The 27,531-nt window shown below is 33.1% G+C and overlaps 5 protein-coding genes across 7 annotated transcripts; 1 reads left to right on the forward strand and 4 right to left on the reverse strand.

The window, feature by feature from the left end:
* LOC104790723 (UPF0725 protein At3g44770) lies at nt 3,023-4,830 on the reverse strand. 3 transcript variants are annotated; one of them, XM_010516501.1, is made up of 6 exons: nt 4,468-4,830; nt 4,245-4,379; nt 3,959-4,172; nt 3,733-3,770; nt 3,573-3,650; nt 3,023-3,457 (listed from the first exon to the last, which is right to left on the reverse strand). In XM_010516501.1, exons 1-6 carry the CDS (start codon nt 4,798-4,800, stop codon nt 3,221-3,223), a joined length of 1,035 nt encoding a protein of 344 aa, XP_010514803.1. In that variant the 5' UTR covers nt 4,801-4,830; the 3' UTR covers nt 3,023-3,220. The 3 variants fall into 3 exon arrangements, with proteins under 3 accessions (XP_010514803.1, XP_010514802.1, XP_010514801.1); XM_010516500.1 differs by having other exon boundaries at nt 3,733-3,854; XM_010516499.1 differs by having other exon boundaries at nt 3,733-3,857.
* Nucleotides 6,190-12,330, reverse strand: LOC104698846. The gene is made up of 6 exons (XM_010414234.1): nt 12,304-12,330; nt 7,531-7,728; nt 7,324-7,396; nt 6,986-7,224; nt 6,580-6,724; nt 6,190-6,233 (listed from the first exon to the last, which is right to left on the reverse strand). The coding sequence occupies exons 1-6, from the start codon at nt 12,328-12,330 to the stop codon at nt 6,190-6,192; spliced, it is 726 nt and encodes a 241-aa protein (XP_010412536.1).
* On the reverse strand, nt 14,712-16,888 carry LOC109133304 (splicing factor U2af small subunit B-like). The gene is made up of 4 exons (XM_019246309.1): nt 16,877-16,888; nt 16,586-16,672; nt 16,404-16,485; nt 14,712-16,297 (listed from the first exon to the last, which is right to left on the reverse strand). The coding sequence occupies exons 1-4, from the start codon at nt 16,886-16,888 to the stop codon at nt 15,750-15,752; spliced, it is 729 nt and encodes a 242-aa protein (XP_019101854.1). The 3' UTR covers nt 14,712-15,749.
* Nucleotides 16,905-18,579, reverse strand: LOC104790724 (splicing factor U2af small subunit B-like). Its single transcript, XM_019246310.1, has 4 exons — nt 18,312-18,579; nt 17,964-18,050; nt 17,559-17,640; nt 16,905-17,452 (listed from the first exon to the last, which is right to left on the reverse strand). The coding sequence occupies exons 1-4, from the start codon at nt 18,318-18,320 to the stop codon at nt 16,905-16,907; spliced, it is 726 nt and encodes a 241-aa protein (XP_019101855.1). The 5' UTR covers nt 18,321-18,579.
* LOC104790725 (MATH domain and coiled-coil domain-containing protein At3g44790) lies at nt 19,591-20,885 on the forward strand. Its single transcript, XM_019246702.1, has 4 exons — nt 19,591-19,691; nt 19,806-19,966; nt 20,081-20,337; nt 20,412-20,885. Exons 1-4 carry the CDS (start codon nt 19,591-19,593, stop codon nt 20,883-20,885), a joined length of 993 nt encoding a protein of 330 aa, XP_019102247.1.

The raw sequence follows: 27,531 nt of genomic DNA on the forward strand, positions 1-27,531 counted from the left end.
CTGAGGTTGTTCGATCCTTGCCATTCGTTCTCCTAAAGTTTGGAGCTGAGCTTGAATGTTAACTAATAGCTTAGCCATGTTGAACTCTCCTTGCTCTCCCATGGTCGTATTCTCTCCTGTCTCTTGCACAAACAAAAATTTGCTAGCAAACAAACGTAATTTAAATATAATTAACCAATATCCTTTTTTTTTTTTTTTAATAGAACTGAAAAAAGTATTGAATGATTTATTTGTAATGAGGAACGTGTTGAGATAGCCAAGGCAGAGAAGTAGTCCTTGACCAAAAGCTCGAACCGAACCTGCAACTAAAGACACAACAAACAAGTGCACGTAACAAAGGAAACGAAACTAATGGCTGAAACGAAACAGAAGCAAGTTCAACTCAGTAGTGCAGTAAACAAGTGAAAGGAATTAACCAAAGAAAAATGAGCTGACACAATGCAAACAAAGACGACACGTCAATTACGGAGCGAACGAAGCACAACCTCGTCAACAATGAATAATATATATATATTTTTTTTGTAAATAAAACAAGACCGACAAATCAGCAATGTAACTCAACGATGAACAACAAAAGTAATTTTTTTTTTTTTTAAATTGAAACAAAAACAAGCAGGAACAGAGTAAAGCATAAACAATGATGAACAATACTTTTTTTTTTTTTTAAGGCTGAAGCAACGATGAACAAGGATGCAGTATGAATAGAAATGAGAAGGATAAATACACCTGATTTGGAGCTTTTAGCTCTGATACCAGATGATATAGGATCAAGATTTGCAGATCCTACAAGGATGGACTGATGGAGAATCACCAACTGGCCGTACGGCACTCTTTGGGGATTCCGACGAGATGGTCAATGAACAAAGATAACAATGGATCGTTAGATGCCACACAACTGATGGATTGAAGCTGTGATAAGTCTGGATGCTCGAGAACACAAGGAATCACACACAAGGTTCTAGGGCGGCTGTGAGTTCTCTTGTAAGAAAACTAGGTTTTTATTTCATAAGCAAAAACGTGTGTTACAAAAGCTGCAGGGGAGCCTTATTAATATGCTCTTCAGCTGTGACCTTCGAGGGTCTTTATTACAGAAAAGGAAAGTGCTAAACTTGCAAATTACAAGTCTTATTGAGGACTAAAAAGAAAGAACTTAAACTAATGGAAATTCCTGCAAATAAAACATAAAAGGAGACTTGTTAATAAAATTAAACTCAAATGCTTACCTTAATTCCATTAGCACGTGACACATTTTGAGGTTCTCCTAGGTGTGTGTAAGCCCCAGCTCGTACGAAGACGTTTTGGTAATGGTGAACAAAGTTGATTCCCTCGTTCCTTGCAAAACTTGCAAAAAGGATGTAGGTTGAGTCTTGAGATGCAAGTAAGCGTCTCCTTGATTCTCTTCGATGATTCCGGTTTCTTCATGATCAATCTCCACTTCTTGAGTCTTTGAAACACTTGACTCGCTTTCTGGTCCGAATGGGGTTTCCCGGGTGATCTCCTTGGTGAGTAGCTTTCCTTTGAGAGCTTCATGCTCTATGAGAGTGATTAAGCTCTCTATTGACTTGTTAAACTCCTCTCTTATGCTCCTCGTCCCTGACCTCGTTCGTGGTGTGTTCCTCATAGTAGGTATGTTGACATCCTCTTCGGTCTCAGATAAGCTTAGGTCGATGGCCTCATCATTTAGGTGCTTCCAGAATTATGTTTGGCAACCAGGAGGTGTTTCTACTAAGCCCAATGTGAAGAAATGGTACAGTCCATGTTGTTTCTCATCAGCAAGTTGGACCAAAGAGTCAAAGAGAGAAAAGATCAAGGAAACCCTTTATGGGTCATTTCAAGAGCTTATGCCCAAAGAGAGCATGGGAGATACTATTGGGGATGATACCTATCAAGTCCAACCCACTTTGAGCCTAATTCAAGTCCAAGAAAGCCCAAAATAATCACTTTATTTTGTGGTCAAAGAGGGATGACGAAAATGGAGTTCAACTCACCTTGGGAAGGACACCTTGGGAAGACAAACTTCAAAGAGTTGAATCTTCATTCAACTATCTATCTTTATTGTGTTTTAGTTTCAAGAATAATACTTGGCTTTGTGACCAAGTTTTCTATCTCTATATAAACTCATGTAATCTCATTTGAGAATAATCAACAATTTTTCTTTTCATTTTAATAGTCTATCTTTTTGTTCTTTGTCTAGAACATTTCTCTGTTTCTTGGTGTGTAATATCCAAGCAACAGCCTCCTTTTGCTGGACTAGTGTGTCATATCTAGCAGTGATTGGAGTTGGGAATATCAGCAGCCTTCCGCAACTGCTGTGCGACCCCTCAATCCATCAAATCTCCCTTGTTGCATCTTGCACCTTGGCGAGTTTCTATCCTTTTTAGTCCGGCTGAGTGATCCTCGAATTTTGGGCGTATCATGTTATTAGTTATTGCTGTGAATTTGGCACAAAGTCTGGTTTTGCTTTTCGAATCCAAAGTTTGTTTCAAAAATACATTGAAACGATACTGATTATAGACATTGATCGCATGAAAGCAAATGCAAATACTGATTTGTCAAATTCATTAATGTCAAATATATCTCCATAAGCAGAAAAGTGGCAAGTCGGTACGGTATACCTAAGAAATTAAGCCAATCTTTATCACATAATGTCATGCCCCTGAACCTGTGAAGCATAACAACGTACGGTTACAAACTGAAGAAGAGCATAAACCTTACGCAGAGCATAAACCTTAAGCAGAGCAAACACATAAAAAAAAACAGAGTATGTTGTAGATGCCTTTACCTCGTAGAATCGGATCTCAAAACATGACATACTTGTCAAAATCTTCAAAATATGATAAATAAAAGCAGAGTATGTTGTAGATGATCATGTTAAAACACATGCATGGAGTCCTTAAAATGAACATAGATGGCAATCCATAATTACTTAAGTCCTATAATAAACTAAACGTCATTTAAAAACGTGTAGTTGTATATAAAGAGCTATTAACAAAGTGTTATAGAAAAGAAGAAGAACACGATATAACAAATTTGGTCATCAAGAAGTGCTCCTAAAACAATAAACTTAAAGACAATTAAATACATAATATAATGTCAACGAGTGTACAGACACACACCTTCATAAGATTAGCTGAGGTGAAAAACAAAGTACATCCATTTCTAATGGCATAAGCATAACTAAGTTAACAGATATATTTTCGCTGGTAGTAAATTAAGCGGTTCAAGTAGAGCTTGGCTGATCGTTCACCCACCTATTAATTTCGAGAACCATATGCCCGGAAATCCCATCCATGGTTCTCCTTACAACGGATTTGTAGAGGCGACTCTTGGCGCTGAAGTTTATGTGAAAGATGGCATTACTCGACTTGAGCTTAAGACGTGGCTCTGTATGAGTTTCACAAGTTTCCACAACAATCTTCTTGATCTCCACAGGCAAACAAGACTCAAATCCTCCGTCCTGCAAAAAAAATAAAGAAAAAAAAGCTTACTAAAGTTGAAAAAAGTTGCGGAAGATTATAAAAGACTAAAACGCAAACATGCTATAAAATTTCCCACTACTTTCAAGTATGTACCTCATTATCTCTCCAAAAACAGAAAAGCGCAAATTCAGTATATAGAAGTAGCCAATCATACATCCAATGCTCCTGAACCTGTCAAAACACAAGAGAATCTCTTGAAACAATTTCGGTTTCATTCAAACACATATATAGAAGAAGAAACATGTAAAACCACCTCGTAGAACCTCAGCTTATCATCATCATCATCAGCTCCTGCTTCAGAGACAAAGTTGGGCATACAACCTTTGTAAAACTTATCAACTGCATGGTTATCCAGCAAAGAGATATGTTCTTCCGCTACTAGAGTGTTACGAAGAAACATTTAAAAACTGGTTTGTATATATCCCAAAGCATACCATACTTTTTGTGAATAGAGAGAATTACTAAAATAGAGAGTTTACCAGGTGTGTCGGGTTTGATTCTGCAAAATACAGTAGAGACTCTCAAGTCTTCTCCGTACTTAGAGAAAAATCTGGTGGCCAAGGTCTGAAAAGTGTGATCAGGTGAATCATCATCATCAGCAAGATCCTTCACCTCGACGGTTATATGGTAAGACATAGCGTAAGGAAGTTGGATATTATATTTGGGAATGCGCACATACTGCAACTTCCTCCCCTACAACAAAAACAAAAAAATGAATCAGAAACCACAGTTGCCAGGTTGTTATGAATGAATCTACTACCAAACCTGTTCAAAGTTAAAGCAGTGAACACCCAAACGGCCATAAAGAGAGACTTCGCTACCTGGTTTACGATCATCACCAAGAAAGACTGGTGAGAGTCCATATGCTGGGATACGAACATTGCCATCAATATCGAAACCCTGCCAGCCCAATTTCGTAAACACACAACCCAAATCCCAAAATCAAAAAAGCAGAGAGAGAGAGAGAGACATATGAAAGAAAGAGTACCATAGATTCGTCGACTTGGCGACAGTATTCTTCGTCCGGTTCTTCCTCTTCCTCAGATGTCCATCCGTCGACTTTTTCTTCTTCTTCTTCTTTCTTTTTGGAGAAATACACGTCAAAGCCTTCTTCGTGTTTGATGAAATGCACTCCACAGTCTTCATCATCTTCTTCTTCTTCTTCTACTACTACTACTTCTTCTTCTTCTTCTTCTTCGTCCTGTTTCTTTTTGGATAAATTCAATTCGTCGATTTGTTTACCCAATCCACGCAGAATCAAGTGGCACTCCTCATCTGGTAACTTTCCACTATCCAACAGCTGCCTTAGAACATCCGCCATCTCCGACAGAGATCGATTTTTTTAGGGGTTCCAAACTTCTTCTTTTTTTTTTTTTTTTGTTTTTTCTTCTTTTGTAATTAAATTATTACAGAATTGATTTTTTTTTTTTTAATTTTATTTTGTGCCTACATATTTATTTTGACAATACATTATTCCCCTTGTATTAATTGATAAGTTAATTTTTTTGGATTTTTTTCGTAAATTTAATACAGTTTTATGTAAATATTAGACTAGGATTGTTCATATCTATATTAATATTTTTAAATTACATTTGATAATCTACCCTTTTAATTTATTTACTTAATTACATAAAAGGTTTCACTTTTCTTTAATTTATATTTACATTATTTTTAATTCTTATCTAATATATTTATTTAATAAAATTTGTGGCTTTTTTTTCATATGATGTGATTTAATATTTTAAAATAGACATATATTATTTAATCGATGAATAAAAAAGTATGTATACAATATTCTACATCTCTTGGAACAAATAGGATAATAGTTCAAAATCATACTATAAAAAAAAAACTAAAATGATCCCGAATAGGAATGAGTAGAAAGCATAATTTATCAGACATTCTAATATATAAATTTTATTTGGTTTATTCCGATTCTTTAGTTTAAAAAATTAAGCATTTAAAAATTTTAAATATCATTAATTCGGTGCTAGACAGATAAAACATAGTTACATTATTTTATCAACACAATCAATAATAGAGTAATAGAGTTAATTAAGTTAATATTATATTAAAAAATAAATTGTTATAAGATATATCTCGAATTAAATTATAAAATTTACAATCAAAATACAATTATATAATCTTGAACACTAAAAAACAAAATTAATAAACAGATAAAACTTAACATTTAGATTTGTTAGTCACAAATAACTTTGGGTCGGGATATATATTTCTCACACAAACTTCAAATAATAGAAATGCCATTAATGCCAAAAGAAAGAAAAAAATAAAGATGACAAGAAAATCCATAAAAAGTAAAACCAAAAGCATAATATTTATAAAGAAAACTAGGGGGGGGGGATATTGGCAAATGATTTTGACAGAATTTAATAGAAATTTTGAATTTACTGTTATTCAATGTGAGATTTTATAAACTCTTGTAAATTCATTTGTTATTGGTTTAAGCATTTTTAATCATTTTCCTAAACTACATTAAACTCTAGTGTTATTCATCTTGTTTATTTCTTCATTCTATAATAGAACATTATCATTATATTTATAAAGAAAACTAAAACATAATCCCACGATAATTAAATCCACGTAGTAGTAGAAATTACAAGATAACAAGAAGACCGTAACCAAACTATTGAAGTTGCAAAATATAAGTGTTTTTAAGCTAGCATCGGACACAACAAAATTAGAATAATTAGACCAGCACGCCAACACTTCTAGCTTGAAGTGCATCCTTTCCTACAAACATAAAAAAAAAACTCATTTCAGAATAATAAATTATCTCAAGCTAACAGCTCCACTACACTATAAATGGGATACAAAAGGAGTATAATCATAAACAATGAATCATATAATTATGTATTATTATTATTCAATAGATCTAACCTCCTCTCTCAATTTTTTGCTAGATGATCCATGATGATCTTCTTTTTCTTTTTCTTCTCTTCGCTTTCCTCTAGAAGTTCCGGAAAGCAAAACCTCGTTAGTAGTGGTGTGGGCGTTTGGAAATAACTCTCATCATTCTTATTGAGGCATTATTCGCTTGTTCGGAGGAGCAAAACATCTATTGAAACTTTGAAGTAACCTTTTACCCCTATTTTCTCGCCATGAGATGATCTCACCACCATATAACTTTCTCCAGTTTTTTCATCAACTCCAGCTCTTGCCACTGATACTGCATGCATGCCCATAAACCTTGAACTCTTGTACATGGGCCCTTGATATATCTCCTATAAAAACACACACAAATCCTTTAGATTAACACACACACATACACAAAAAATAAAGCTGCAAATGAAATGTTTTAATCGTTCCATAAATTAAAAACAAGAGATCATGCGCGTATGTATGTACCTCTCTTATTTGTTTGTAATCCGGAAAGAAAATGGGAAAAGGCTCCTAGTGGTTGTTTTTGCAAGTGCAAAAGTGCTTCTTCTATTGTTGGGACCTTCTTTGCAGCACCAATAAAGCCAAATTCGGAATTGCGTAACTGCTCTACACCCAACGAATGGTCGATCTACCTCCCTTTGGATTCCCATTTTGACTATGTATGTCAAGGCTTTGATGATGCTTAGCGTATAGCAAAAATGACCCTTTTTGGCAAATTTTGCTTTCTCTTGATCCACAAAATCAATAAGCTCTTGAATTGAGTATGCCGTTCCGTTTTCACGTCTTCTAATCCATCTTATAGCCCTGACCAATTCAGCTGCTACTATAGCCCAACATATGTCTGAAAAAAATATTAATTATTTTTATCAAATCCTTTTGTAATTATTAAATCTGTAAATTAATATTTATTAAAGAAAAAAGGAGAAAAATTGGACTATACCGTGGTCTTCCTGATCTAGCACGATACCATAATAAGGACTCCAGTCCACTTTCTTTGTTTCATCTGGAACTACCTAATCAACATGGAAAAAACGATATGAAATGACAAAAAAAAAAAAAACTGATTATTATAATAAGATTTGATCACCAATTAGAAGTTGCAAGCTATTAACTAAATTCTAAGTAGTTAGTACATATAATTGCGTACCCTGTGTTTTCTCAAGCGAGCATAGGTTATATCAATACTTTCCTCAGTTGGTGTATCTTTCTGTATTGTATTTGTCACTCGGAAAAGCTCAAATTTAGCTTCAGGTTGTACCTCCAGAATATTGATCAATAGTGATAGTGGAATGATCTTGCGAATCTTTTTTATTTCTGAAAACAGTTCATCAGACTCGTAGATAACCTCTTTAGATTTTACGATAATCAAACTGTTAATTATACATTATATAGTATAAACAAAGCAAAAGAATAGTCTTTTTGACACAGATTAATTAATTTTACTTAATCCCTGAAGCAAAGTTGCTTAATGATAATATATACTTACTGGAAGAGGTAGGTATTCTTCGGCCTTTGTAATTTTCTCCATAATGTCAGGAAAATTGCCAAAAACCCTATCCAGACAAAAAAAAAAAAAGTGTGATTTTTTGAGGCGATGTTACATGGAAGACAACTCATTTTGAATTCTTACGTAGAAAATTATATATATAGTAGTAAACAAAATTAAAGTCGTAACAATGAAAGTAACGTAATATCATTAATTTGTTAGAGTGCAGACTATATATAATATAGGTTTCCCTAGGAATGTTAATTCTATAATCCCAAGCCCAAGGTTGACAGGCAAAATATGTTGTTATTTATAGTTCGGAGCCGGTTAGGGTTATTAATTAACTGTTATGTCTAGAAAACTATCGTATTAGATGACATTGTATATCCACTTGTACAGATACAGTATACTGTATAGAGTTTGTTGATAGATCATGTAGATTCAGGTAGTACATAGTATAAATACACTTGTACATACTCTTTTCTCTAAGTTAATGAGTAATATACAGTCGTTTATTTAGTTTGCTCTCTATTCTTGTTATGGTATCAGAAGAAATGAAGAATCATTTGATAAACATAGCGGATTATAGAACCTGTAATACAATTTCAACGACAAATAATAGCAACGGAACGGTGAAAAAAATTAATATCATCGTACGATATACATACATGTACCATATAAATTATAATCTAAATTAGATATTAGTAACTAACATATTATAGATAAACAATAAAATATGTTTAAAAATGATAACTTAAAATAGAAAGACTAAACAACGCAATCTCTTTTGTCGACAGACCAAAAAAAGAATCCAATTAAAAAAAAAATAAAAAAAAAAAATCTTTTTTTATGTCTACCCAACGCTCATATTATTTTTGTTCTTTTTGTTTTCAAAAACCTCAAATCATAAATAAAATAAATATTATATTGATTTTTGCAGATTTATCAATTGAATCACAAAATAAAATAGATTTTATAATAGAGTTGATAGACTTTACAAAACAAAATAAACTTTATAAATGGATAATTATATTGATCTTTAAATATTATTAAATATGATATATGAATATGTGAGATAATCGGAGACATAATAGATAATTAGATATGGATCATTTCAACTTCTATGATTTTATTGTGTGGTAAATATTGTAAGAAAGTATGAAAATAATGACTTATAAGATGTTAATATAAAATTGACAATGGAGATAATTTTTTTAAAGCATTTTTTAAAAAACAATATAAGATGTACATATCATACAAACTCTAAAACTAAGCTTTTACAATGATATTTGATTTGATTTTTTTTACCCATACAACAACAATAACAAAAATAACACAAAATAAAAAAAAACAATAAAAAAAGAGATTTGAGAATAGTGGAAGAAGATGAGAGAGAGAATAAAAGAGTGACAGACTAAGAAAATAAGATAATGAGTATTTATAGGAAGAGAAGTGATGAAAAATTATATTTAGAAAAATGTGAGTTACAATTTGATAAATAATGCTCTCTGCTAAAATTAGAATAATGAGTATTTTGTTAAACTCTTTCCTATTCGGGATCATTTTAGTTTTTTTTTTATAGTATGATTTTGAACTATTATCCTATTTGTTCCAAGAGATGTAAAATATTGTATACATACTTTTTTATTTATCGATTGAATAATATATGTCTATTTAAAAAATTTAAATCACATTATATGAAAAAAAGCCACAAATTTTATTAAATAAATATACTAGATAAGAATTAAAAATAATGTAAATATAAATTAAAGAAAAGTGAAACCTTTTATGTAATTAAGCAAATAAACTAAAAAGGTAGATTATCAAATGTAATTTAAAAATATTAATATAGATATGAACAATCCTAGTCTAATATTTACATAAAACTGAATTAAATTTACAAAAAAAGATTCCAAAAAATTAACTTGTCAATTAATACATGGGGAATAATGTATTGTCAAAATAAATATGTAGGCACAAAATAAAATAAAAAATCAATTCTGTAATAATTTAATTACAAAAGAAGAAAAATAAAAAAAGAAGAAGTTTGGATTGGAATCCCTAAAAAATCGATTGAAGCTTTAGGGATCTCTCTGTCGGAGATGGCGGATGTTCTAAGGCAGCTGTTGGATAGTGGAAAGTTATCAGACGAGAAGTGCCATTTGATTTTGCGTGGATTGGGTAATGAAGTCGACGAATTGAATTTATCCAAAAAGAAACAGGACGAAGAAGAAGAAGAAGAAGAAGAAGAAGAAGAAGTAGTAGTAGTAGCAGAAGAAGAAGAAGATGATGATGGTTACATTTCAAATAATAAATATACCATAGGTTTTGTCTGTGTTTGTTTTTTTTTTTTGTAAAACACAAATTGTATTGCAATTAATACATCACGGGACTTACATTTTCAAGAAATAATATGCAATAAATTGTGTTAATGATTACTATTAAAGAAAAATTAAATATTATATTTTAATATCTTGAAATTATTTTAGAATAAATTGATTTAATATTTTGGGACAAAAACTGTGAAACAAATATTATATTTTTTTATCAACAAATAATTATTAATATTATAATATTTTTATAGCTTGAAATTAGTAAAGAACTTAATAACTATCACGTTATATTTTAACAAAATTATGATATTAATATTTAAATCTTTAATTATCAGAAATTTATTTTGTCTAAATTTATAATATTAATATTTAATTCTTTCTTATTTGCAAAATTATAATGTTATGGTAATCTTATATAAAGTATTGAAAAATTATACCTATGAAAAATTATAATGTTATGTTAATTATATAAAATATTGATAAATGATATCTATATATAATTATTAAAAGGATATTGCATAAATGTCAATATATTTTTTAGTATAGAAATCTCATTTATATTTAGTGAATATGAAAATAATTTATGTACTTTTGAGAAAAATAAATTAAAAGAATTTAATAATTCAAAAGTGAAGACATGTGTCGAAAATATACGCTGCCAAATGTGATCGTGTTATGCAAAGTTAGGAGAAAACCTTCTCATATTATATAAGATGAATCGGCGAGTTTGTTTTGGTGTCGGTTTTATTAAGCATAACGTTTTAGGCTTTATTAATTAGGTTTAGGATTTTGGTTCAATATTTGTGTTTCCAATAACGTTTAGGATTTTGGTTCAATATTTTATATTTTTTTGGTTATGTATGATCTGGAATCATAAAAGATGGTGTGATGATAATGATGAGTTATATATTTTGTGATAACGATGAGTTATATTTTGGTTTTGTTTAGTTTTCTCAAAAAACTTTGATGAGTTTAATGATTTAACTATTACAACTCAATATCAATCCATGACAAACTTAGTGTACATGGATATACTTTGATTTTTTTTTTCTTTTCACCACAGCTTATGAATCATGGGGTCGAACTCCACATACATTCGACACGGATTATCCGCATCCTCTCCTTGCCCGTTTGAAGTAAAACTAGCCTACCACTTGCTGGACAGGGCTAGGAAATGTGTAGTGCACAAACTTAATCAGGGTGCACTCAGGTTTCAGGGCCGGCTCACTGGACTCAGGTTTGTAATTAATTACATCCTTTTTGCACAATAGCTAATTTGACAAGAAGATACTAGTGAAGAAAAGAATCTAATACACTGATGGCTAAGCAGAGGCCAATATTTGCTCTTCCATTAGCACTCGTGTTTGGTGATTTTCCATCTTACCATAATTAAGTCTTGTTCGACATACAAATGTAACCGAGGTATCTTGAAATCGAGCATTAGCTACAGAGATGAGACTGAAATAGTAATGATATACATGACCGAGCTTTTTACCTATTTTATTTTCTGAAATGATGAGATTCATACGAGAACATACATAGCTTCTATTCAGTATAATTTATATACGTACAAAGTCAAAAAAAAAAAAAGGTTCTCCAACAACATGGAGAACTGTAAAATCTATAGTTTCAATGTACAATTTTTGGAACAAACTCTGAATTCCGAAAGCAAAAGAAAACTAGTAGTACTAGCAGTAATTACAAGTAAAAAAATCATCACCGAAAGATTCAACTTAAGAAAACCTAAAACCCAAATTTGAACCTTCATCTCCAAGCAATTTAATAAATCTTGAGATTATTCGTAGCGTTTGTTACAACACCTAATAGAAAGAAAAAACCCACAAAAGACTATAAACCTAACAATCTAAAGGTATTAACCATATATATATTGGAATCTTCATCTCCAAGCAATCTAATCTTGAGATTCTTTTACGTTTCTGAACTTGGCGAATCGAAAAACCAAGAGAAGAAGACTCGGAGGAAAAAACTGATAGCAATAAAATCCCCCTTACGAATGCGAACAGGTTCATGAGGTATAAGGCCAGAGTCAAGAAACCATATATCACGGCTAACTCTTTGTCGTTTATAATCCAGGGATTACTTCCAGCTTGATACATAGCTGCACCATCAGAGCTAAAATCCCCATCGCCACACGAAAATTTGCTTTCGAGAACTCGAAGTTTCCGAAATCGATGAACTTAGATTCTCTCCATGGACCATGTCATCCTCAAAAGAAAAACCAGCGTTGCAATAACGAGAGCATTTTGAACAAAAAAAAATATAAATTGTAACGAGAACGTTGAAGATGATCGAGAATTTGTTGAAAGCTGCGTCCAAAGCTATCCATCTGCGAGTCAATCCCACTTGCTTCATCTCGTACGTTGTTCAACAGATGAGAAATCTTGAACAAAATATTCATTTTGGAGATAGAACAATTTTTTGACAAACCCTTATCCAAAAATCTGGCCAAGTTTTGTGGTTTTATCTTTACTTTTTTTTTACCTTTGGTGTCGGTTAGTTTAAACTGTAAGGGCAATGTTAAATGTTTTCTAGGCCCATTTTTTTTTAACATCTGTTTGACCTGGATAAATATCAAAATTAAAATTTAATATCCCAACCGAGTTCTACATATGAACTGCAATATACTACTACCAATATAAGGTTTCCCTTTCCCATTTGTTAATGTTTCAAAAAGAAAATTAAGGCTTGATTTATACTCTTTTTTCACCACAGCCGCCGAATCTCACTTCTCAGTTCTCATAAGTAGAGCTAACATTAGGCTTAAATTATAGTCAAGACTCTCGAGACCACCGGGCCGGGCTGGATCAAGTTTGTGCGGTCTCTAATTATATCCTTTGGGGCAGTTAATTTAATTATTTGACAAATCAGTACTAGTTTTCTTTTTCTTCAAGTGATCTCTTATAACTAGTAAAATATATATAGGGGAAATTGGAAATAGAGGATTTTAAACAAAAAGTTGGTCCATGTTATGAATTATAGTTTCAACAAGTTTTAGAATCAGACGCATCTCTAAGAGAAGTTCAAAATCTACAGAGACACACAATATTATACTTTATATGAATCCAAATGAACACAAGAGAAGAGAGACGAAGCTTTGAGTGTGTTGAAACACAATCTCCACAATCATAGTTTCAGAATCGTCCAACAACGTGTACTCCACACGCGCTAGAGCATCTTCGGAATCTCAAGAGTTCAATGAAGATGATAGACACAATCTCGACACTCTCCATGCTTGACAACAAACACCAAGGCACATATGAGAAACTAATTCCCTCTTTCTTCTTAGTGGAACCATCAACCTCCTGAAAATACCACAAAATAAACAAAAAGTATAAGATGAGTGGTAATAAAATAATTTTGTATATGAATGAAATTAATTAAGTAAACACACAAGACCAAGAAACCAGTACTAAGATGAGGGTTTTAATTAAGATTCGGGCAGCTCCCCAGAAAGCTGGGCAACATTTCCAAATTCGTAGCAAAGATTTTAGCATGCAACTGGGACATGATATGAAACTGATGTACGGGTTTTTTTGATCATTTGATGGATAACCTGAAAGATAACAAAAGACGTGCATAGGGGACTATATATGTATTTGTATTCAAACACTTCAAAGTTGTTTTGTCAACAAAATAAGAACCAAATTCTAAAGTCTAAAAAATGAAAAGTAATCTTACCTTTTTAGGTAACAGATTGAAAATTTATTAAATTCAAAGTCAAATCTTTTGTTATTTTAGTTAGTTTTAAACTTTGGGGCGTTATTTATTTCTTTGAATAAGTTATTTTGGGGCGTTATTTATTTTTGTTAAAAAGTTACAATTTATTACAGCTCAGACTCAAATTATAAATTTTGAAATAAATGAACAGACTCATTAACGGTAGCTAGTATCAGTTAGGTTTAAAATGAAAGTGGTTCACATGTAGCTCAGCTGGTTAGAGCAAATGTCTGTAAGAGAACCTCTCATATCCATAATCAGTGTCTCTCAAAGAAGTTCAAGTACTACACAGAGACACATACTAATTAATGTTGGAGGATGCATTGTCAATGTTGACCTTTATCATTTCCATCATGTTGGATTTTGAACATAGCAATTTTTGAATTCATATATATTTTTGAATGGTGTTATTTGCGTTTCATTAGTCAGTTTTACAACATCTTCCCTCTTCTCTACATAGTTGCTCGGTGGTTCATGGTCACATCCCTTCACTCTCTCTCTTTCCTCCTCCCATAGATGGACCTAGTCTTTTTTTCTTGGTAGGAAGATGGACTAGTTTCTTGACAAGTTCCACATAACAGAGATCATCTCCTAATGGGGTTGTTCACCTAAAATCTATCATTAAGAAATTAATGTGCAACATGACATCCACGAATTGGCAGTAAACTATTCACTACTATATTTAGTAATTATCTTGTTTGTTAGTTAATGGGTAAAATGAAGAGACTGGTTTATGGATTCACAATCCATTGTTAAACAGAACCAAACAAATCGAGTTGAAATCACCTTAACCAAACCGTAAGATCCATTTAGACAAATCACACTAAACTTCCAAATCCAAAAGTATAAAATAATATCCATACAAAGCCAAGAAGAACTAAGTCTGAAAATTCAAAACACAAACGGAAAATAAATCTTCAAGCCACCATGAATCCAAGAGTCCTAGAATCTGCAAATCTTTTCAAACACAAATCTTCAAGCCACCATTAGAACCTGTAAAACAAATTCCGCAGATAGTTAACAAACCTTTTCGCACCTATCATTCCTACAAGGCCAAACCTGAACCTGCAAAAATCTTCACAAATCGTAAGCACACAAAAGCAAAGCCAGAGAAATGGGACAAAAAATAAGAGTTGGAGATAAGATGACCAGAACCGGTACAGAGAGATATGGTTGTATTCGCTTAATTCCCAACTTGCACTTGTCATATTGCCCTGACTGTAACAAACAAAATTCTATATGCACCCAAACAACGCAAACACACACACAATGATACAAGACTATGACTATGAGTAACAAACAAGGTTTCAAATTCATACCCAAACTAAGCATGAACACAATGATTATTAGTGAAGTATGACGAACCCACAAAAACAAAGGGGAAAAACGGACTAGCTCAGAAAACTTCTTTCTTTGTAAATACAGAAATGAGCGTATCAGAAACTTGCAGCACTAAGATAGTTGATTTGATGAAAACAAACAGGAAAACTGAGAATGGTTTCGCAAGAGCGAAACATAAATTTAGGGTGGTTCACATCATTGCAGGGCAAACAAAGAAGCATATGCAAGGACTACTACGACTACCAACATGCATGACTTGCACAGAAAAAGTTGTCAGCACTAAACCAATCAATTGAAACTAAGCAAACTATATAATTTTAATCACAGTTTCTGACCCTGCACAAACCTGCACAGCGGAAAATGGGCTGTGAGCTACATTTTTGTTGAATACCTAACTGAATCTACCTCTAAGGATTGACGAGACATATGGGAAAGAAAATTTGAACTGACCAGATATAATTGGTGGTATCAATAGCCTTCCTGTTGAAAGGACGGCTCCTGATGATAATCGTCCTTCTTCATGTACCCATCGCTGCAATTATCATTTGCCCTGTTATTTGCAATTTCCTGCTCTCCTTTCTCCCTGTTCCATTGCTCAATCCTGGCTCGTCTTTCCTCACTCCCTTCCCTAACAGGACTCCTCTGTCTCCTTCCACCAGGACTTCTACTTCTGCTCCTACTCCTCCGTCCTCTTCTATGGCGAGGACTCTTGCTCCTGTATCTTCTGCTCCTGCTACGGCTTTCACTATCATCATCAACCTCATGCCTTCTACTGTGGCTATGCCTTTCATGAGAGCGATCTTCATGACTACGATGCCTGTAAGGACTCCTACTTCTGCTGTGGCTATGCCTGTTTTTGTATCTTCCATATAACTGCCTCCTCCATCCACTGCTAATGCTTTTCAGGTGCATAAAGTTGCAGTATCCACCACGTTTGCAAGTCTCTTCCTCGTACTGTCGACAAGTAGCTTCACGGAAGTCGGTGACAGGGGAGAAGTCAACAATGATCGGACGACCTGCGTTTCCAAATATTTCAGTAAAGTAAGACTAACGTACAAGCCTGAAAAAATCAAGTAAACTTCTGAAACACAAGATAGATAAAAGAATGAAGTGGTAAACAACCTGCATAGAATCTTCCTTGAAGATTACGAAGCGCTTTTCCTGCTTGCTCCTCTTCTCGAAACTGCACATACACATTACCAACCTACACAAGAAGATTGATGTACAATTATCATTAACGTCCAGGAAAGAAACAAATGAGAGAATGCTTTGGCACTTTGCTAGTATCCCAAAAACAAACTTACCAAGTGGTCAGAGATATTGTCACAGATGTTCAGACTCTCAATCTCACCATATTTGTTCAGCTCCTCAAACAGATCCTCATAAAATTCCTGCAAATTCACAATTAACATACTGAATCAAAACCAGATAACGTGAATCAAATTTACACATCCAAAATCATTCACCAGAATAGCAAGTGAATACAACAAGATCGCTGACAAAAACTCAAAGCATACTTCAACAATATATTCAAAATCCCTAATAAGACCACTCAATTCGCAATAAAAAATCTAAAAAATTCAAAATCCAATAACCTTAAATTGCATCAATTATTCCCAAATTTCAATCTCCTGNCTGTTGAAAGGACGGCTCCTGATGATAATCGTCCTTCTTCATGTACCCATCGCTGCAATTATCATTTGCCCTGTTATTTGCAATTTCCTGCTCTCCTTTCTCCCTGTTCCATTGCTCAATCCTGGCTCGTCTTTCCTCACTCCCTTCCCTAACAGGACTCCTCTGTCTCCTTCCACCAGGACTTCTACTTCTGCTCCTACTCCTCCGTCCTCTTCTATGGCGAGGACTCTTGCTCCTGTATCTTCTGCTCCTGCTACGGCTTTCACTATCATCATCAACCTCATGCCTTCTACTGTGGCTATGCCTTTCATGAGAGCGATCTTCATGACTACGATGCCTGTAAGGACTCCTACTTCTGCTGTGGCTATGCCTGTTTTTGTATCTTCCATATAACTGCCTCCTCCATCCACTGCTAATGCTTTTCAGGTGCATAAAGTTGCAGTATCCACCACGTTTGCAAGTCTCTTCCTCGTACTGTCGACAAGTAGCTTCACGGAAGTCGGTGACAGGGGAGAAGTCAACAATGATCGGACGACCTGCGTTTCCAAATATTTCAGTAAAGTAAGACTAACGTACAAGCCTGAAAAAATCAAGTAAACTTCTGAAACACAAGATAGATAAAAGAATGAAGTGGTAAACAACCTGCATAGAATCTTCCTTGAAGATTACGAAGCGCTTTTCCTGCTTGCTCCTCTTCTCGAAACTGCACATACACATTACCAACCTACACAAGAAGATTGATGTACAATTATCATTAACGTCCAGGAAAGAAACAAATGAGAGAATGCTTTGGCACTTTGCTAGTATCCCAAAAACAAACTTACCAAGTGGTCAGAGATATTGTCACAGATGTTCAGACTCTCAATCTCACCATATTTGTTCAGCTCCTCAAACAGANGCGAAGCGCTTTTCCTGCTTGTTCCTCTTCTCGAAACTGCACATACACATTACCAACGTACACAAGAAGATTGATATACAATTATCATTCACGTCAAGGAAAGAAACAAATGAGAGAATGCTTTGGTAGTATCTCAAACACAAACTTACCAAGTGGTCAGAGATATTGTCACAGATGTTCAGACTCTCAATCTCACCATATTTGTTCAGCTCCTCAAACAGATCCTCGTAAAATTCCTGCAAAATCACAATAACATACTGAATCAAAAGCAGATAACGTGAATCAAATTTACTCATCCAAAATCATTCACCAGAATTGCAAGTGAATACAACAAGATCGCTAACAAAAACTCAAAGCATACTTCAAGAATATATTCAAAATCCCCTAATAACCTTAAATTGCATCAATTAATCCCAAAATTCAATCTCCTGGAGAAAAGAAAAAAAGAGTGATCATATCGGGGCGCTGATACATCTTACGCGGTTCGATGGGGTTACCATAGACATCAACACCAGGAGTGATCATATCGGGGCGCTGATACATGTTCGAAAGGAGAAGCGTAGGGCTGATGCTAGGCTTGGTGTGGAGACGCGAGCATCGATCACCGTGACGGCAAGCGCCGATTTTGAAGTAGAAAGGACAATTCACTCGATCCTTCTCCGTTCCGAATATAGAAGCTAAGTGCTCCGCCATCTTTCAAATAACTTTACTTTGTGAAGAACACGAAACCCTTCTTCTTCTAGTTCTTCTTCTTATTAGGGTTGATGTTCCTCGAACAGATTTGAGTTCTTATTACCTTTTTACCCCTACCTTTTTATTAACTATTTCTAAACCAACTCCAAAAATTATGTCAAAATGGGCCAAATGGTTTGTTGGGCCGAAGGCCCATAATCCATAAGTGAAAAAGCCCAGGCGACAGACCACAGACACAAGTGCCTGTTGTAACCCTAAACGGAAAAAGGGCTATTTCATACCCGTACACACCCCGAATTCCTTCCTTTACAATAAAGGAGTGCTAATTTAGACATGTACCCTTAGACATTTGAAATTTCATACCTATACTCACAAAATTGAGCCAATTTCACAGTCCACGTTAACGGATTTAAGTCAACCGTTTGCATTTCATTTAATTTGGAATAAGAATGTTTTGAGGTTTATAAGGATAAAATTGTAGGTTAATACTGAGTATTATTGTAGGATCAACTGGTTACGTCCTACCCTTAAATAGTCTGCGATCGCGGGTTCGACCCACAGGATTGTGGATTTCCCATATTTTTTTCGATTTCGATGCCACAATAAATAGGTTTATAAACATAAACTTGTATCATAATATCGAGTAATGTTGTGGGATGAAATGGTTAAGTCCTACTCTAAAAAAATGTGAGTTTGATGGTTTGACCCATAGGAGTGTGAGGATTTTTAACATTTTTTTTGTAAATAAAATGAACCAAAACGACGCCGTTTTGCAATTGCGATGCCAAGTCAATAAACACGTGGATTCTGAGTCATCATCTCTAACGGTTGACTTAAATCCGTTAACGTGAACTTAGCAATTAGCTCAATTTGGTGAGTACAAGTATAAAATTTGTAATGTATTGGAGTACATGTTTAAATTAGCACTTGTTGTTTGTAAAGGAAGGAATTCACACTTTTCGGGTGTGTACGAGTATGAAATGGTTCTTTTCCCAACTCTAAACTCACTCAAGACCAGGGTTCCGTTGGTCGTCTTTCAAGCTTTGGTACTTTGGTTGTGAGACTCTTGTGAGGGGTTTTTCAATGGGGAGTGAAAAGTTCACTTGGGTGATTAAGAATTTATCATCTTTGCAATCTAATAAGGGCATTTACTCTGATGAATTTGTGATTGGTGGTTGCAAATGGTAAGAAGAAGACAACTTTGTTAATATCTTAAGTTTTTTTTTTTTTTTTCCTTCTAGCTAGTATAGGTTTATGAGAACATCCTCGATCGTTTTCTATGGTATTTTTGGTTGCAGGTGTCTTATGACCTTTCCTCAGGGAATTCTCACTCATAATTATTTGTCTCTGTATCTAAAGGTAGCTGGTTTTGAAACTTTGCCTCGTGGATGGAAAAGACACGCAAGATTTAGCCTAACTGTTGTTAATCAAATTTCTGATAAACTCTCCCAACGACGAGGTGAGTTTCTATAAGGCTTTGGACAAGAAGAAAAGTTCGTTTTTTTTTTCTTTTGTGAATTTCTATTTACGTTTTTTTGTTTTTGTTTTTGTTTTGATCTTTTGAGTTCTACAGAAACAGAACGATGCTTTGATCAAAAGTTCCCCGTCCGTGGTATTTTAGATGTTATTTCTCTTACCGAACTTGTGAACGACGAAGTCAAGATTGTTGTGGAAATAGAAGTTCTTCAAGTTATTGGGAAATTAGATGTTTCTCAAGAGTTAAACCAACCTCTGAAAAGGATAAGGCTAAATGGTGATGGTGGTGGTGCGGTGTCTAGTCATTCTTCATCATCAGTAGATGTCAATGGTTTTCAAGTTCTTCCTTCACAGGTAACTTGTTCAAAAAGAATTCACAATCTTTTTTGAAGCATTCTGTTTATGGATATGTATACATACAACTGCAGGCGGAATCTGTGAAACGTATATTCGAAAAACACCCAGACATGGCACTAGAGTTCCGAGCAAAGAACCAAGATCTGAGGACATCATGCATAAACGTCCTCCTCAGCCTAATCAAGACGTTGTGCCAGTCACTGCAAGACCTTTCCATTGATGACCTTGGCCAAGCAGAGCAAGCACTCACGTACCTGATACATTCGGGGTTTAAGGTGGACTGGCTGGAGCGTAAACTGGAGGAAGTAAAGGTAAAAAAGATTGAAGAGCAGTTTGGCAAGACTCGGATGCAACAATTAGAGGAAGAGCTCAAGGTCTCTAGGCAGAAGTGCTCAGACATGGAATCTCTCCTCGAGAAAGAGAAAGAGGAACTGAAGGTTTCCAAGCAGATGTGCTCAGACATAGAAGCTCTGCTTGAGAAAGAGAAGACAAAGGTGTTGGCTGCCGCCAGAGCTCCTCCTCTAACGTTGGATGATGTTGTCTGATGACTTAGGTTCTGCCAGGTGTTATAAGTCTAGGTTTCAAAATTGACATGAGACTAGAGAAACTTATGTCTATTGGAAACTACTATATTTTGTATAAAGAGCTAATCTCTTGGTTAAGAGGATTTCGCTAGGCTAGGACTAGGATTTTGTTAGTTATCCTCTTTCTGGACTCTGTAAACGGATTGTCACCGGCAAAGGTTAAGAAGCTCCTATGTAAGTGTACTTTTTTTCAATGTTCAATTTATAATTTTAGGGGGTGTTATTGAACACTACTATATTTTAAAGGAACAATGCTATTTGTAATAAAAAAAATTATTTATTAATATAGTTTATGACAATGATCATTGCTAATATTGTTATTTTTATTACTAATCTTGTCAGTTTTTTCTTATATTTTTGTTTTTGATTTCATAATTTAATATATGTTATTTGAAATAATTTTTATAATTTTTAAATAATTTCAATGGTAATTTCTTTTTTTGGTTATTATTATTTACATCATTATATGATACATAAGCTTTTAGTTTAAAAATTTTAGTTTTTGAATATATTTTTAATCTATACTATTAAAACAGGAGTACTCATGGACCAAACTTTTGGATCATAACTTTCTCAACTTTGTTTTGGTAATTTTTAAATAAAATTGTTAGTAATCAATAATTATTAATACATTAGTATATCATGACATTAAAATTTTCTAACCATTTAAATTAAGTTGGATCTCGCGCAGGTCATTTATTACCCGATTAGTTGATCCAATTTTCTCTTCAAATATTTTTATTATGTATTAAATCAACTATAATATTACCTAAATATGAATCGGTTAGAAGATTTAATTAAGGAAAACATATACATCAGAATCAAATCTAAACTTACTAATTCTTTATAAATATTTTAGGAAAAAACGAAAAAACAAGCAAAGAAAATTACAGTTAATATATGTGCATATTTTTTTTTCTCACAGTTCTAGCAAAAATAAATAAATTTTGTTTAATTTTGAAAAACAATTTAAAATAAACTTAAAAGGTACTTTAAAATAGTAAAATATTCATGATAGCCTTAATAATATAAATTTAAATAATATATAAAATATGTGAAATTAATAAAAATCAATTCAAATTTATTTTAATGGATATATAAAATAGATCTAAAATCAACTTATTTGTAAATACTCTCTAAAACACAAGATATGCAAGAAATATCTTTAAAAAGATCTTATGTAACTATAATATTTTGTAATCATAAACAAAAATAATATATATTTATGAAAATAAACTATTTCATGGATTACATTTGTTGTATAAGAAAAATTATAAAAAAATCATTTAAAAAAAGAAGCAAAAAAAAATCAATTTATATTTTTATTTCTAAATAGTAATTACCCTAAAATAAGTATTTAAAACTCTAAAATTCAATAACTACAATTGGTTGACTATATTGTATTATTATATATTTATGCAAAATTGAATATTAATAAGTAGCTTCTTAATTTATTTACTATGAACAAATCTTATATTGCAGAAGGAAATAAATTAAATGTAAAAAAATGTGAGAAAAACACAAAATTTAGTTATGTTCTTACCCAAATTTTTTATATAATAAAAATTGTCTAATAGTTAATTATTTAAAAGATAACAGTTATGGGACATAAAAATTTTTACGGGTAGGGACGAGATGAAACATGATGGAACAGGACAAGACAGGATGGGATGAGATGTCTTTACCATTCTAAAATAGTTACGTGTAGGTTATATACGTGCAATAGTCCAAACTAAAGCCAAATTAAAATCTGATATTTGAATTTAACATTTTTAAGAATACCGCTATCGCTTAAAAATTACAAAACGATCATTGTATATTTGTTACCGTGCATATAATTAACGATGTCTAAACAACATACTTATCTAAATATGTTTTAACATTTACCATGTAATTAAACTAAATATACTACTCAACACAATTTAAATTTTCAAAATTATAAAAACATATAAACCAAAATGTTTTATGCATTCGAAATATACATAAACTAATTACAACATGTATCATCCTGTGTTATAGCACGGGTATCACCTAGTTTTACTTTTAAGTCAAGGGATTTCATCTTTAGTTCTTAATTTGTTTTCCACTCACAATTCACAAACTGAAAGAGATTACTCTTTGATGTCTACAATATTCTTCGAGTACTTTAGGTTTAGTCACTTCAACCTTTGTCTCCATAATTTCACATAACTTATCTCTTTTTCTCATTCAATAAATATAACAGCATCTTTTATCAATACGCCAATACCTTTTCTGTACTTTATTCATCAATTTTCTGATTTTACCGACGACCAAATTAGGCTACACAAACATTGCTTTTCTTCTATCTATTTCTTCGGGCTTTTGCCGAAAATCATATGGATTATGCATGTGCATGTACTATATATACATGGAATCCATATACAACGTGGATTCAGCTGTAACAAGAAAATCATATGGATTTCCCACTTTAACAAGGAAAATCATATGGATTCAGCTGTAAATCCTATATATACATGGAAAACGATGGTGGTTAAAGGCTAAAGATCCTTCTTGGTGTTTAGATGCATGTGCTACTAATCATCTTTCTATTTCCTCTTCAACAAAGCCACTTTCGCTTAGGTATTAATACAGAGCAATTTTCTACACAAACCTTTGATTATATTAATGGAAGTTCAGAAGAAACTATATAACACATGGTTTTTGTTCAAGAAAATAGATCTAAGAAACAACCAGACGCAAGAAACACACGAAAACAACCACAACTAAGTTCAAACCAGTAATATATAAAATAGAAATCGAATCCATTATATTGTTTACGACATAAAAGCAGCCACAATAAGTGACGATTATAGCCTCTAACAATAGTTTTCCAAATTTGTAATATGTTAATGTGAATAAAAATTCTTAAAAAGAAAGAACTCTAAAAGTCTGTACTTCATCTTTGAGAATAGATTTCTTTTCATGACCCCATTTTCTTGCTAATTTCAAAGCGGTTTCCACACTTTCAGCACTAGTGTTTATATGAATCATCATATCATAACAAAATATTTTTGTGAGCTATCAAGTTTTCTGATTTCACGATGTAATATATATGTTTTTTGAAACCAAGTTTCATAAGTTTTTGATAATTCAATGGTTATTTGTATTTTTCGTATTATTTTTATTTTCATATGATACTTGATATTTTAATTTCATAAATTTAGTTTTTACATATATTTTAAATTTTGTTATGTTAAGAAATAAGTTTTTGTTTCTTTGACTTGAAAATTAGATTCTTCTCTTACTAAAACAATAGTGAATATTTTGGATGTTAATATAGTTAATCCAAAATGTTCAGTTTTCATTAAACCAAAAAAATTAGATGTATATTTGAAAAACTAAAGTATCTTCCAATGAAATTAAAGTTGCATTTTTAATATAGATTTTTCCGTTTGTTGTTAATATATGTTTTTCTTGTTGCTCTTTTTTGTTGCTGCATTTTTTGTTATTATTTTTATGAAATCATATAGTAAAGTAATATTTACGTTTTCTTGTTTTCGATTTACGATGCTTTGGAACATCAACATATTTATACTTGTCTTGTCTTAACCTAACTCTTACACTAAACAAACTCATTTACATATATGGGTTTTTACTACAATAATGGCCCAATGGCCTTTTTTCTGTAGTGACCATGTTTTTTTTCCTTTACCAAACCTAATTTTTTAATTGGTGTAGAAATTTTAGCTATATTAATTCAAATATGTTATTGGCTATTGATTTTAATCAGTGTTCAAGAAAGCGTTAGGCGGTATCTGGGCAGTGACCTAGCGCCTAGCACCTAGAACGTTTAGTCGGGACCTATACGGTTTTTAGGCGGTTTAGGCGTTTACAACATAAAATATTATATATATATATATATATAATTATGTCAAAAAATATGTTATAAAAATAAAAAATTATAAATTATAAATAAAAGTAAGAAAAATACATTTATTTAAGTTATATTAACAACATATAAATGTTTATAATTACGTGTACAGATATAAAACATAATAATTTAAATATATGTAATTTAAAAATCAAAAATAAATATTAAAATAAAATTTATATAATTTTAATCGGTTTACGCGGTCATCTAGGCGTCTGCTGAGCGCCTAGCGCCTAGACGGCCGTCTAGACCGCTTTCTTGAACACTGATTTTAATTGGTGTGTCAAGACCAACTTGAATGTTAAAACTGATGTGTCATGCTCTGGTGAAACACATACAAGTTTTATTGTATTGATTTGATGTATTTTGAAAGCAAGCTTTGAAGTTAACATTGTTATTCAATGTTATAATTAGGGTTTGCTTTGGCTAAAAGATGTTTCTGGAACAGATTTGAGTTATCTTATATTAACTTCTGGTACCCCTTCGGCCCTTCCTTTTTAACTTATTTCCAAACCCACCACAAAACTTTATGCTGAATTGGGCCGAGAATAGTAAATGGGCCGAAGCTCAAAAGCAAATAAGTGAGGAAGACTAGCGAGTGATTCGTGCCACTCAGGTTATATATTAGAGGTTTTCGTTGGTCGTTTTCAAGCTTTGGTACTTTTGTTTGTGAGACACTTGTGAGGAGTTGTTTTCAATGGGGAATGAAAAGTTCACGTGGGTGATTAAGAATTTCTCATCTTTGCAATCTAGGTTTATTTGTTCTGATGAATTTGTGATTGGTGGCTGCAAATGGTAAGACGAAGACCATTTTGTTAGTATCAAATGTTTTTTACTTCTGGCCAGTACAGGTTTATGAGAACATCCTCGATCGTTTTCTGTGGTATTTTTGGTTGCAGGTGTCTCATTGCCTTTCCTCAGGGAATTCTCATTCCTAAGTTTTTGTCTCTGTATCTAAAGGTAGCTGATTTTGAAACTTTGTCTTCTCGATGGATGAAAAAGTGCATTATGTCTTTATTTGATAAATTTTGGAGTATGTTTAAAACACTGTTATTCAATGTTATAATTAGGGTTGCTTTGGCTAAAAGATGTTTCTGGAACAGATTTGAGTTATCTTATATTAACTTCTGGTACCCCTTCGGCCCTTCCTTTTTAACTTATTTCCAAACCCACCACAAAACTTTATGCTGAATTGGGCAGAGAATAGTAAATGGGCCGAAGCTCATAAGCAAATAAGTTAGGAAGACTAGCGAGTGATTCGTGCCACTCAGGTTATATATTAGAGATTTTCGTTGGTCGTTTTCAAGCTTTGGTACTTTTGTTTGTGAGACACTTGTGAGGAGTTGTTTTCAATGGGGAATGAAAAGTTCACGTGGGTGATTAAGAATTTCTCATCTTTGCAATCTAGGTTCATTTGTTCTGATGAATTTGTGATTGGTGGCTGCAAATGGTAAGACGAAGACCATTTTGTTAATATCTAATGTTTTTTTCTTCTGGCCAGTATAGGTTTATGAGAACATCCTCGATCGTTTTCTGTGGTATTTTTGGTTGCAGGTGTCTCATTGCCTTTCCTCAGGGAATTCTCATTCCTAAGTTTTTGTCTCTGTATCTAAAGGTAGCTGATTTTGAAACTTTGTCTTCTCGATGGATGAAAAAGTGCATTATGTCTTTATTTGATAAATTTTGGAGTATGTTTAAAACACTGTTATTCAATGTTATAATTAGGGTTGCTTTGGCTAAAAGATGTTTCTGGAACAGATTTGAGTTATCTTATATTAACTTCTGGTACCCCTTCGGCCCTTCCTTTTTAACTTATTTCCAAACCCACCACAAAACTTTATGCTGAATTGGGCCGAGAATAGTAAATGGGCCGAAGCTCATAAGCAAATAAGTTAGGAAGACTAGCGAGTGATTCGTGCCACTCAGGTTATATATTAGAGGTTTTCGTTGGTCGTTTTCAAGCTTTGGTACTTTTGTTTGTGAGACACTTGTGAGGAGTTGTTTTCAATGGGGAATGAAAAGTTCACGTGGGTGATTAAGAATTTCTCATCTTTGCAATCTAGGTTTATTTGTTCTGATGAATTTGTGATTGGTGGCTGCAAATGGTAAGACGAAGACCATTTTGTTAGTATCTAATGTTTTTTCCTTCTGGCCAGTATAGGGTTATGAGAACATCCTTGATCGTTTTCTGTGGTATTTTTGGTTGCAGGTGTCTCATTGCCTTTCCTCAGGGAATTCTCATTCCTAAGTATTTGTCTCTGTATCTAAAGGTAGCTGATTTTGAAACTTTGCCTTCTCGATGGATGAAAAAGTGCATTATGTATTTATTTGATAAATTTTAGAGTATGTTTAAAACACTGTTATTCAATGTTATAATTAAGGTTGCTTTGGCTAAAAGATGTTTCTGGAACAGATTTGAGTTATCTTATATTAACTTCTGGTACCCCTTCGGCCCTTCGTTTTTAACTTATTTCCAAACCCACCATAAAACTTTATGCTGAATTGGGCCGGGAATAGTAAATGGGCCAAAGCTCATAAGCAAATAAGTGAGGAAGACTAGCGAGTGATTCGTGCCACTCAAATTATATATTAGGGGTTTTCGTTGGTTGTTTTCAAGCTTTGGTACTTTTGGTTGTGAGACACTTGTGAGGAGTTGTTTTCAATGGGGAATGAAAAGTTCACGTGGGTGATTAAGAATTTCTCATCTTTGCAATC

The sequence above is a fragment of the Camelina sativa genome, chromosome 6 (assembly GCF_000633955.1).
Source record: "Camelina sativa cultivar DH55 chromosome 6, Cs, whole genome shotgun sequence".
Lineage (NCBI taxonomy): Eukaryota > Viridiplantae > Streptophyta > Magnoliopsida > Brassicales > Brassicaceae > Camelina > Camelina sativa.

Excerpts from the sequence above, each read along its gene's own strand:
- LOC104790725 (XM_019246702.1), top strand. The coding sequence starts at position 19,591 with ATGGGGAGTGAAAAGTTCACTTGGGTGATTAAGAATTTATCATCTTTG. Across the intron at positions 19,692-19,805 it reads GTGATTGGTGGTTGCAAATG|GTGTCTTATGACCTTTCCTC; the intron begins GTAAGAAGAAGA and ends TTTTGGTTGCAG. Across the intron at positions 19,967-20,080 it reads TAAACTCTCCCAACGACGAG|AAACAGAACGATGCTTTGAT; the intron begins GTGAGTTTCTAT and ends TGAGTTCTACAG.
- LOC104790723 (XM_010516499.1), bottom strand. The coding sequence starts at position 4,800 with ATGGCGGATGTTCTAAGGCAGCTGTTGGATAGTGGAAAGTTACCAGAT. Across the intron at positions 4,380-4,467 it reads GCCAAGTCGACGAATCTATG|GGTTTCGATATTGATGGCAA; the intron begins GTACTCTTTCTT and ends TTGGGCTGGCAG. Across the intron at positions 3,858-3,958 it reads AATCAAACCCGACACACCTG|TAGCGGAAGAACATATCTCT; the intron begins GTAAACTCTCTA and ends GTAACACTCTAG.
- LOC104698846 (XM_010414234.1), bottom strand. The coding sequence starts at position 12,330 with ATGGTGCAGCTATGTATCAAGCTGGAA. Across the intron at positions 7,729-12,303 it reads AGCTATGTATCAAGCTGGAA|GTTATCTACGAGTCTGATGA; the intron begins GTAATCCCTGGA and ends AAATCTAAAGAG. Across the intron at positions 6,725-6,985 it reads CATTCGTTGGGTGTAGAGCA|GAGATATATCAAGGGCCCAT; the intron begins GTTACGCAATTC and ends GTGTTTTTATAG.
- LOC109133304 (XM_019246309.1), bottom strand. Across the intron at positions 16,486-16,585 it reads ACAATATCTCTGACCACTTG|GTTGGTAATGTGTATGTGCA; the intron begins GTAAGTTTGTTT and ends CTTCTTGTGTAG. Across the intron at positions 16,298-16,403 it reads TCAAGGAAGATTCTATGCAG|GTCGTCCGATCATTGTTGAC; the intron begins GTTGTTTACCAC and ends TTGGAAACGCAG.